General features: G+C 45.3%; 1 protein-coding gene and 1 non-coding gene across 2 annotated transcripts in view; one reads left to right on the top strand and one right to left on the bottom strand.

The window, feature by feature from the left end:
* KDM5A (lysine demethylase 5A) overlaps positions 1-11,319 on the bottom strand; it is a 90,527-nt gene extending 79,208 nt beyond the window's left edge. The window contains exons 1-5 of the mRNA XM_056117925.1: positions 11,142-11,319; positions 8,436-8,513; positions 5,254-5,376; positions 2,666-2,836; positions 358-492 (exon numbers count right to left, since the gene is read on the bottom strand). Coding sequence (XP_055973900.1) covers positions 358-492; positions 2,666-2,836; positions 5,254-5,376; positions 8,436-8,513; positions 11,142-11,306 — 672 coding nt within the window. The 5' untranslated portion in view covers positions 11,307-11,319. The remainder of the gene's footprint in view (positions 1-357; positions 493-2,665; positions 2,837-5,253; positions 5,377-8,435; positions 8,514-11,141) is intronic.
* LOC130027280 (U6 spliceosomal RNA) lies at positions 3,424-3,531 on the top strand. The gene has a single exon (XR_008793024.1). It is a non-coding gene; the product is annotated as a U6 spliceosomal RNA (small nuclear RNA).
* Positions 11,320-12,276: the final 957 nt, after the last annotated feature.

Here is a 12,276-nt window from a genome sequence, read left to right as displayed (position 1 = left end):
CAAAAAACAGATTGAGTAGAAAATAAAACCACTCTCCTACTCCTCTCACTTCTGCTAAGCATAAAATAAAATGCAATTCCGTTTCCTCAGTATATTTATCAAACAGGCCCCACAATATCCTACTATCCTCTAATATGTCTTTTCTGTCAAAAACTGCTCAAAATTAAGAGGTTTCTAAACTAAATCAGACTGAACTTCACAATTGTTTCCCATTCTCTCAAAGGTTAATAAAAAGGCTAACGGTTTTCAAAGCTTTAAAGACAAAAGGTATGTGAATGGTCCGCTCCAACTACATCATTGTTCAGTACCATCAATGCACTTAAAACTCCTGTTAAAAACGGAGCTGGACATTGATACCTGAGACTTGACACGTCTTGTTCTCTTCGGCAGAACGTTCATTCTTGTACCAGGCTCTGGGGATGTTTGGACATCAGTGCCAAGAACCTCAGGCTCCACTTTTTCCTTAAGATCTAAATTAGGCATTTGTACACCCTAAAGAATCAGAGCACAGAAAGAGAGCAGATTCACTGATAATCAGAATTGAGAATCAGGAAAAAAATAATTAATGTCCAGTAAGTCCCTAAAACTACATGAAATCACAATAATTCTCCCATCAAATTAATCTATGTTCAAAAATCCCTATCAAAATCTTAGCAGGCTTTTCTTGTAGAATTTTAGAAGCTGATCCTAAACTTTAAACAAAAATGCAAATTGTTGGAAAATCTTGTTTTAAAAAAAAATATCTGGAGGACTAACAGCTTTGGATAATGGATACCACAACTCTACTGTACTCAAGAAAGCATAGCTTGGTGCCAGCGCACATATAAAGATCAAAGAACAGACCAGAATATACACCCACATATTTATAGTCAACTGATTGTCAATGAAGATGGAAAACAGGGAAAAGGTAATTGGTACTAGTACAACAGCAGAACCCTATATCTTATCTCACTCCCAAAATAAAATTATACTACACACACACATACAAAAAAAAAAAACCCAAAATGAATCTCAGTCCCAAATAGGAAACTAAAACAAAGTAGAAAATCTTTCTGACTATGGGTTAGAAAAAGACTTCTCAGATGTCACAATAGAAGCACAACCCGTAAGTGATGGAGGAAGGGGAAAAGAAAATAAATTAGTTCTCAAATAAACATAAAAAATGAAAAGCTAAATCACAAGAGAAAATATCTGTAAAATCATGTATCTAACACAGGACTTTCATCCAGGATATCTAGCAAACTCTTCAGTGAATTATAAGATGGCAACTCAATTAAAAAAATTTGAACAGACACATCATCAAGGAAGATATACAAATGGCTAGTATGTACATGAAAAGATATGACTGAAACCACAATGAGATACCACTACACACCCACTAAAATGGCTACAAGCAAAAAAAAAAACTGACAATATCAAGTGTTGGCAAAGATGTGGGAAAACTGTAAGCCTCTACATTACTGGTGGGAATGTAAAATGGTTCAGCCACTTTAGAAAACAGTTTGGCAGTTTCTTAAAAAGTTAAACATAAACTTACCATATAACCCAGCAATTCCACTCCTAGGTATCTACCCAAGAGAAACGAAAACATATGTCCACACAGACTTGTACATGAATATTCACAGCATTATTCATAAAAGCCAAAAACTGGAAACAATCCAACAGTCCATCAACTGGCAAAAGGATAAACAAACGTGGCATATCCATACAATGGAATATTATTCAACGATAAAAAGAATAAAGAAATACTAAAACATGGACAAGCCTTGAAAACATTAGGTTAAACAAAGGTGACACAAAATTTTTGAAGGACTCCATCTAAATAAAACTTCTGTAAGAAGCAAAATTATAGAACCAGAAAGCACAGATCATTAAGTTATCCATGTCTGAAGATAGATAGCAATGAGAACTAACCACAAGTGAACACAAAGGAAATTTTGGGGCCGATGAAAGTATTTGAAAACTCAAATGTGGTGATTGCTGCATAAATGTGCAATTAATTAACCTTACTGTGTACCTAAAAAGATTATGTCAATTATATCTCAATAAATTTATTTTAAGGGGCGGTAGAGACAGTACAGGGGTTAGATTGCTTACCTTGAATGTGGTCAACCCTGGTTTGATCCCTGGCATGACAAATGGTTCCCTGAGCACCACCAGGAGTAACCTCCACACCCAGCAGAGCCAAAATAGCCCCTGAGCACTGTCGGATATGGCCCAAATTACCATCCGCAGCCTCCACCGTCCCAGCTGCCCCAGCAATTACTTTTAAAATACACGAAACCTGAAGAGTTAATTTTTCAAAAACACTTAAATAATGAATATTTAAATGCTATGAGTTTTGAGGAGGTGTTGTTTTGGGTACCAGGGATCAAACCCAAGGTCTTATACATACAAAGCAGACTTTTATCACTGAATAACATCCCTTGACCTATAAGGATTTGTATCAAATAAGAAAACATCCTTCGTTTCCATTAACCTTCATCTTATAAGTCACCAAAATCAGGTGTGACTTTTCTAAAGTATATACCTTGCTCCCCCATATTTTGTAGTAATAGAAACTGCTATGCATAACCAAATGCCAATCTGTTTTGGTGAACAATGTTTGAAATTTATACATGGCAGAATAAATTGAGCCATTCCTAAGAAAAATAATGCATCTCACCATAAGACTGACACCAGATTGGAAAAGCTCATATGGGTAGAGAATTTTTTCATAGTGTGACTTCAAAAGAGACCCAGTTCCTTTTCCTGGCAGATATCCTAAGCGGCTTCCCACTTTAGACCATTTCTTCTCCTTGGTGACCATTTCAAAACCTCCTTTGCTGGCAACAATCTGAAAAGAAAAGTAAATATTTAAGAGAGGACCGATATATTCTGACTCCTCATCTTGCCCAGCAAATACAAAAATTTAATTCTGGACTTGTATTTCAAACTTCTGCTCAACAAATAACTGACCACGCTGAAACCTGAGAATTAGTACTTAAGAGTAAAATAGAGAAAATGATTTTAGTTTTTTGTGTTCATTGGTGATGGAGACTGAACCTGATTCTTCTGCACTTGCTTTACTTACAAGGTACACCTTGGCCCTGAGACTATTATTTCTGGAAGAAGTTTGGACCACACCTGGCTATATTCAGTGGGTACTACCAAAGTTCCTCCCAACAGTACTCGAACAAACAAGGTGTATGCAAAACATGCATTTGCCCACCAGCCTCTATGTCATATCCAATAGTGCTCAGGGGTCATTCCCGGCAGTGTTGAAGAATCATATGTGATGTAGAGGATCGAGCCTGGGTCAGCCCTACCCAAATACCTTATCTCCAGTACCAAATTTTTAAAATAAAATAATATTCCATTACTTATAAACTTTCCAAATAAAACATTTTATTTATCAAGATAAATAAAGGAAAGCAAAGGAATATGCTCACTTTGGCAGCACATATACTAAAATTTGAATAATAAAGAGACGATTAGCATGGCCCCTGTGCAAAGATGACACACAAACTCGTGGATCTAAAAAAAAATTTTTTTTTTAAAAAGATTCACAATTTTTTTTCTGCAATGCCAGAGAGAGATCCCCAAGCTTCACACATGAAATGCATGCAGTGTCTGGTCTCCTACATGCAAAGCATGCTTTCCTCATCCTTTGAGTTATCTTCCCAGCCCTGAAACAGATTTTTATCCTGATGCACCTAACAGAAAACAACCCCACAAATTCACGATAAATTTACCCTTTGGTATCACATAAGCTTTCTGTACTACTGCAATAGATAATTAGCACAGTGCTTGATTATGGACATCATTACAAAATAACAAAATAAGCCAAGCCTATAGAGGCTTTAGCATAAGACTATATACTATGTCCCAAAAAACAGACCTGACAATTTTTAAATGTGTCAGAAAAAAAAAAAATGACTCTTTTTGTTTGTAGACCACACCTAGGAGTATCAAAGCTGAAGTGTAGGGACCTAGTATGAAAAAGTATATGCTTCAGTCTTCTGAGCAATCTCCCTGGTCCCTCATTTTTTCCTTAAAATAAAAAATCTTTAAGGTCAGCATACAAATTTTTCACTTTCCGACACAAAAAGTAAAATTTTTTGAACAGTAAAAATTTTTAACTTTTTGGCCCATAAAGTAAATATTTTTCCTGCCCAAAAAGTAAAATTTTCAGGCCAGAAAAACAGCATAGGGTTAAGGTGCCTGTCTCACATGTAGCAGAACTTGCTAGCAGTTCAATCCCCAGCACCTTATGTCGTCCCCCAAACACAAGGAGTGATCCCTGAGCTGAGATGTAAGGCCTGAGCACCTCCAGGTATGGTCAAAAACAAAATACAACTCCCCACCTACCCCCCTCTTCAAAAATGTGCTGCCTAAGGAAGTATTACGCAGCTCTGAGAAAGGACAAAATCATGCAATGTGCCATGACACAGATGAAGTAGAGGGTATTAATTAAGCTGAGGGAACTCAGTCAGAAAGGAATAGACACAGAATGATCTCTCTCGTAGATGGGATATAAAGATATACAGCAAAATAGCAACACAGCACCAAAGGCAACACATTGAGAGACTGATCCATAGAACTAAATTTTGAAAAGGAGTGGTTTTAAGAACAAGGGTCATCAAAGATCTTGCGGGAGGGAGGTTGAGCACATTGGTATGAGTGAGTATGGGGTTGGATTTAGGTACACATGAAACCATCCTTCACAGGGCCGTAAATCACCGTACCTCAGTCGATAAAAGTAAGCTTTTTAAGAGTTTACTGGGGGGTCAGCACCATAGTGCAGCAGGCAGAGCACATGCACGCAGGCAAACCAGGTTCAATCCCTTTCGATCCCTGGCACCCCATATGGTCCCCCAAGTCTACCCCATATGATCCCTGAGTGCAGTCAGGATTAAGCCCAGAGCACTGCTGGGTGTGGCATTTAAAAAAAAAAAGTTTTTTCCCCTGCAGTGCCAGAGATTGAATCCATAACCTCACGTGTAAGTGCTCTACCACTAAGCTATATCCCTCACCCTAATCCTTTACTTTTCGAGATAATGTCCCTTTTTATTCATTTTACTGAATAATGCTGGCTTCCCATATTAACAAAAAAAAAAAACAAGAAAATGATAACCTTGAAACCTGTCATTTCCATTCGTTCAAGCTTTAAATTCTACATATAAAGTAACATTTTCAATCATTTAAATTTTTTTCAACTTCATAAAATCACACTGCACCAATAACTAAAAACTGAAAACAAGCCAGCCTCACCTTGCTCAAAGAATACAGATCCAGGATCTTTCTCTCCACCACAGGAATCTTCAATGTAGAACCCTGGAGTTCCCAAAATTTTGCTAGTTGATCTAAGAAGTCCAGTCTCACTCTGGTCATTGCCTGAGGGTTTTACATACAGAATCAAAGTTAAAAATAAATGAATTTTGTGTAACAATGGTAGCTGTTTCAGGGTCATAACAATAGTACAGCTGGTACAGCTGGTAAGGAGCATACCCTGCACAAGGTCTACCCAGATTTGATCCCCAGCATCCCATGTGGATACACCCATGTGGATCACTCAGCATCACCAGGAGTAATTCCGGAATGCAGAGCCAGGAGTAACCCCTGAACTTTGTCGGGTGTGTACTGCCGGGTAGGGCCCCAAAACAAACAAAAAATTGTTTCTCTGGAACAGAGAGTACAGCAGGCAGAGCACCTGCCTTGCACACAGCTGACCCAGGTTTGGTCCAATCCCCAGCACCACTTATGGCGCCCTATGTCCCACCAGGAGTGATCTCTGAATGCAGAGCCACAAGCAAGCTCTAAGCATTAGATGTGGCCCAAAAACCAAAAGAAAAGATTCTTGTGTTAATTGTGTTTCTCAAAAGAAATTCAGCCATTTCATTATTGCTAAGAACGGTCACTGTCACTGTCCTCCCGTTGTTCATTGATTTGCTAGAGCGGGCCCAGTAACGTCTCCATTGGAGACTTTGTTGTTACTGTGTCTGGCATATCGAATACGTCACGGGGAGCTTGCCAGGCTCTGCCGTGCGGGCGAGATCCTCTCGGTAGCTTGCCGGGCTCTCCGAGAGGAGCGGAGGAATCGAACTCGGGTCGGCCATGTTGGCTGCGTGCAAGGCAAACGCCCTACCACTGTGCTATTGCTAAGTACAACTCTGTAAAATACACCAATAATAAAAGGCAAAATAATGCTAAATAAACTATTTATTAAGGCAATAGGTTACACTAATGTATCTAAGGGAGCTTGTATTACCAACCAAAGCAATATTTCATTTAAAAAAATGACCTAATTTTGGGGCTAGAACAACAGTATAGATGGTAGGGTGCTTGCCTACATAGGGCCGAAACGGGTTCAACCTCTGGAATCCCCTATGGTCCCTAGAGCACTGCCAGGACTGGGTATGGCCCCCAAACCCAACCCCTCCCCCTACCCCACACCCCCCAAAATAAAGACAACTTCTTTAAGTCTTGTGGTAGAGATGGTAGAGATAGTTTAAGAACTGAAGCGCATGGTTCACACGCAGGAGCACTGGATTCGAAACATTACGTGGTCCCTGAAATACCCAGAGCAGCCCCCGAGAACCACAAGTGGCAAAAAAAGTAAGAAATGAATTTTAAGCTAACCGTAAGATGTAGTTCTGGTTCTTCTCTAAGCATTCTAAGTCAGTCATTTCATCTGTAGATAACATGTTAATTTCTGTTAAACCTCACCTATGTTATCATCTTTCATCTAGTATATGGATCGAATTCAAAGAAACTAAAAGGTGAATCCATAAAGGTAATATAGGGGCTATGGCACTTGCACTACATGTGGCGACACTGACTCCATCCCCAGCATTTTATGGCCCCTCCACAGGGAGCGAACTCTGAACACAAAGCAGTCCCTGAACACACCACTGGATAAGGCCCTAAGTGCTCCCACCACCACCCCAAAAAACTGAAGGGAGAAATGTATTAAAATCTCAGAAATTGTTTTCCTTTTTGCCGCACCCAGCCGGGCTCAGGGACCACAGGGGAACTCAGGTGGTCACCTGCTGGTGGTGGTGGCATAGAACCCAGGTCAGACAAGTACAAGGGAAACCTCTTTTCACAATATTCCCTCTTCAGCCCTTAGAAAATACATAATATATTAATAAGGAAGAAAAGTTCAGCATCAAACTCCTAGCACTCATACCCCATTTCATTTTTTGTTCTTTAGGACATACCCGGACTGGAGCGATAGCACAGCAGGTAGGGCATTTGCCTTGCAAGCGGCCGACCTGGCCAACCCGAGTTCGATTCCTCCGCCCCTCTCGGAGAGCCCGGCAAGCTACCGAGTATCTCGCCCGCACGGCAGAGCCTGGCAAGCTCCCCGGGACAGATTCGATATGCCAAACACAGTAACAAGTGTCACTATGAAGACGTTACTGGGCCCGCTCGAGCAAATCAGTGAACAACGGGAGGACAGTGACAGTGACAGGACATACCCAGTCATGCTCAGGGATCACTCCCAGAAGAACTCAGGGGACATTATGTGGTGCCGGAAATCAAACCCAGGTCATCTGAGTCCAAGGAAAGTGCACTATCTTTCTGGCCCCACATTTTATCTTTTTTGAAAGTCCCTACTAAAGAATAATCTGAAAACACAAATGTCAAAAGAACAATATTAAACAATGCAATTTAGAGAATAAGACCTTTGGGTCTTTTACCCTCTAGAGAAGCTCGTGTTCTCTCTTAACATACTTTCTGTCCCCTAAGAGTTCCTAAATTTCTTTCAATGAAAACTGTTTTTTGCTTCACTGGAAAAAAAAAAGAGGCTGGTGAGTCAGTGAAGAGGTTAAGATGCCTGCCCTGCTTGTAGTCAATCCTTGAGCAGATACAGGAGCAAACCCTAATTCCTGCCGAGCACACCCTCGAAAAGAATCAGGCATTCCCTGGTGGTCAGGACTCAGTGTACTCCCTGCTCCAGTTCAGAAATCAAATCACTAAGTTTTAGGAGAGCTGTGGGGGTTTGGAGCCTCACCCAGAGCTCAGGGACCACTGACAGTACTCAGGGGACCATAAATGGTAGTAGAGATCGAACCTGGGCCAGCTACATGTCAGGCAGGTGCATTGTCTCTTCTACTATCGTTCTCCCTCCACCCCCAATTCGTTTTAAACCAACCACTTCCTTTAATTCAATTCCAATTAGCACTAGGTCCAAGTCCTGGTAAGTAAGCTTCTCCGACACACGAATAAAATCAGGAAGGCCTGGGAGGGAGTTCACTGGGAAGAGTGCATGCTTTGCAGGCAAGAGACCTGGTACGATCTTCAGCACTATATGGCTCTGTGGTCTTCTAAGTACCACCAGGAGTAATCCCTGTGCACTGAGCCAGGAATAGCACCTAAGCACCACTGAGTGTGGGTCTCCCCCCAAAACATTACGAGCCAGCGGAAAGAAGTGTTCTGACAACACTCACCTCAAGTTCATTCAGGCGCTGTACCCGAGGAGTGAAACGGAAACTTTTTATTTCACAGGCAAACGGAGGCTGCCAATCCTAAATAGAAAAAAAAAAGTAAGTTTGATGTATTGGTATATAAGCAAGGAAAACATTCACTCCCTTAATTTCAGAATTGAGTCATCACAATATATAACAGATCAACTTATGTCTTTATTATGGAAACAAATATTTAGATAAAATTATTTTAATACTACTCTCCAATTACTTATCTCTAATATTCCTTCAAATATCACCAAACCCCACTGTTAATATGCAAAATATGCTTTCCCTTGGGGACAGAAAGCGTACAGTAAGGCTCTAGCCTTGCAGGCTGCTGACCAGTATTCAATCCCCAGTACCACATCTGGTCCCCAATCGCCACCAGGAATGACTCCTGAGTGAAAAGCCAGGCATTAGTAACCCCTGAGAATTGCTGGGTTTGGCCCAAAAAACAAAGCACAAAATAACCCACAAACAGATATATACACATGTGTGTGTGTGTGTGTGTGTGTGTATATATACACATATACTTCCCCATTAACTAAAAAAAAATTTTAAATAGAATATGATACCAAAAAAAACACAACCCAATTTAACAACTCAGAAAGAAACAGAATTTGAAAGAAATTAAGGGGCTGGAGAATAGCAAAAGGGACTGAGGACAAGCCGCTTCACATTCTAGAGGAGCCCTTGCAATCCAGTACAGCATAACCCCCCGTGCATAACTGTGTATTAAAGATTAAGAAAGTTTATTTGGCACGCTGTCCTGTCTTTTGTGTTTTGGGGTAACACCGAGTTGTGTGCTCGGAAGTCACTCATTCCAGTGCTCAGGAGACCATATGCAGTGCAAGGACTGAACCACTGTGACATGCTAAGGCAAGTGCCTTAACCCCGCACTAACTCTCTAGTCATACAAAATTTTTTTGGGGGGTTGTTCTTTTGGGCCACATCCATCAGTGCTCAGGACACTGTATGGGGTGTCGGGGGTGAAACCTGGGCTGGCAGTGTGCAAGGCAAGTACCTTCATCCTGGAGTATCTCTCCAGCCCTTTATAAAAGCATTTTTCAGGTACATATAAACAGTATGGTTTTTCATTCATATGCAATATGATACAACACTGTAGTTCGCATCGTATGTTTTGCTTCAAACCCAATTTCTAGGGCATCCATATTAAAAAATAAAAATTAAGCAAACCCACAACAAGGAAAATCTTCTGACTGCAACTTGGGTGTAAAAAAGAAGAAAATTGCAAATTTCAAATAGGGATTCAATGAAAGTACTTTGAATTGGTTTAAATAATGGCAAGTCTACTTAAAAAATGTTGAATACTCAAAACACTTTATCTTACCTTGGAATCTAAAAAAAACTTATCAACGTTGATAGAAATTTTTCTCGTAAATGTGACCTACAGCAATGTTACAAAGGGAACAGACAGTCTTCTCTTTTCTCATATATATAATGCAAAAAGAAACATTGACTGGCTTTTCAAATTCCCACAACCAATAGAGATGAAAACACAGTGTAGGAAAAAGTTAAGGTTCTAAGTAAAGCTTCTGGAGCATTGGCAACATCCTTTATCACTCATCTGCAGTCTTGCAAGAGATCATTTTATCAAACTCAATCCGCATAATGGGTGTGGTATAGCTGGGCTTTAGGATCAAATAAATCAGGTTAAAAATCAACTTTAGGGGCTGGAGCAATAGCAGGCACGCGGCCAACCCGGGTTCGATTCCCAGCATCCCATATGGTCCCCTGAGCACCGCCCGGGGTGGTTCCTGAGCGCAGCAGAGCCAGGAGGAACCCCTGAGCGTCGCTGGGTGTGATCCAAAAACCAAAAAATAAATAAATAAATAAATAAAAATCAACTTTCTCACTTGCCAGAGGTCGTATACATCAGTATTCACTTCCCATAGCCCTGCTCAGCTAGAAAACGAGACTTGAGGAAGCAACTCCGGCTTCGGAAACACCAAATCCATCTGTAGGTGCGAATTCCGCCCCTCCTGCGCCCCTCGGAGTTCTTCGCCTAAAGCGGGGCTGACCCTCTGCGGAGAGCGGGCGCCCTCTGAACCCGCAGCCGGGATCGCGGCGGTCCTGGCTTCCTTCCTAGGGCTCCGAGGAGCGAACGGTGGCCCCGCCGCGAGCCCGACGGCGCGGAAAGGACCGCGGCCCGGGAGAACGCAGGGTCTGGACCTTCCGCGCCCCGACGGCGATTCCGTCTGGCACTGGGGGCGCCGAGGAACCTGCGCTTCCTTTTTTGTTTTGTTTTGTTTTTTAATAATAGCACCTGGCGGGCCCCGGGGCCGCTGCAGGCCCGGGGGAACCTCCTCCGGGGAGCACGCCTCGGACGGGTGGAGCCTCCCGCGACCTTGAACGAACCGACTCCCCCGGCCCCGCGGGCCGCCCCCGCACCCCCACGTCGCCTCCGGGGCCGCGGCGGGCGACTAACGCGGAGGACACGCCGCGACTCGCCGCGACGGACGGCTGGGGGGTCCGGCCACTCGGCCCCGACGGGCCGGGCCGGGAGGCGCAGGCCGGGGGAGGGGTCGCTGGGGGGTCCCGGTGGGCCCCCGCCCCGCCCCGCCCCGCGGACTCGCGGGAGGCGGGGCGAGCGCGGCGAGCGAGCCTCGGGCGGGGTCGGCCCGGCCCCCGCGCCCCCCGCGCCCCCGGGCCGGCCCCGCGCGCTACCTTGGGCGGGCGGATCTTGCAGATGCCCGTCTTCTCGGCCAGCGGGCGGATGCGGCCGATGAAGCTCAGCGGGTCGGTGAACTCCTCCCAGCTGGGCTCGAAGACCGGGCACTCGGGCGGCGGCACGAACTCGGCCGCGTAGACCCCCGGCCCCGCGCCCGCCATGGCCGGGCCGCGGGCGAGCAGGTGGACCAAGGCCGCCCGACGCCCCCGCCCCCGCCCCCGGGCCGCTCACGGCCGCCGGCGGGGGCCGCCGCGCATCCTCGCCGGCCGACGCCCCCGGGTCGCCGCCGCCGCCGCCGCCGTCGTCGTCGCAATCGCAGTCGCCGCCGCCGCCGCCTCGCGTTTGTTATTGTTTCCTGCGGGGCTTTTCCTCCCGAGCCCAGGACCTGGCCGGAAGTGAGCGCGCGGCCGGATCCCTCCGCCGGGCCCGGCCGGATCCCTCCGCGCGCGACCTCCTTCCGGCCGCCTGGCCCCCGACCCCCGGGTGTCCCCGGCCCCCTCGGCCGCTAAGGCTTCCGCGCCCTGCGGGCGGCACCCCCGGCGGCCCCGCGCCTTCTCCTCCTGGAGACCGACGACGAGGCGGAGGCGGGGAGGGAGCCGTCGCGGCCCAAGAGAAAAGTGCTCTTCCGGCGCGGAGGCATGTGTAATGCGCCGTGGGGTCACAGGTTGTGCTTCCGGCCGGGAGGTTGCAGTTCCCCTTTGTGTCTAAATGGACTGGAAAAAATAGGCCGGGCCCCAACCGCAGCCCTCCCACCTGGCCGTGCGGTTCGGGTGCCCGTCTGCCCCGACGTCTTACGCCGAGCAACTAGCCTGATCGTGATCTCGACTTTTTTCGAAAAAATCCACTTTAGAGCCGCTCCATCTCCATGGCAACAAGTTTGGGTTGCCCCTAGCCCCCACCCCCGCGGGCTGGCCCCGCGCCAACCTCCAGAAATTGCTCTCGGCCGGGCCACGTAGGGGCAGTGGTGCGTGACCTTGTTTTTCCGACAGTTGACAGTCGCCGAGTAAACCCCGGCTGCGTCCACTTTGTTCTCTCACCACGTGTCCTCCCACCCCAGCTTTTGTCAAAAAACAAAAGTACGACAAAAACTCTATTTCTCAAAAACCTTAGTGCTTGGGGGCTGGAGCGATC

This window comes from Sorex fumeus, unplaced genomic scaffold, assembly GCF_029834395.1.
Source record: "Sorex fumeus unplaced genomic scaffold, SorFum_2.1 ptg000036l, whole genome shotgun sequence".
Lineage (NCBI taxonomy): Eukaryota > Metazoa > Chordata > Mammalia > Eulipotyphla > Soricidae > Sorex > Sorex fumeus.
This window is presented reverse-complemented; position numbering and strand designations above follow the sequence as displayed.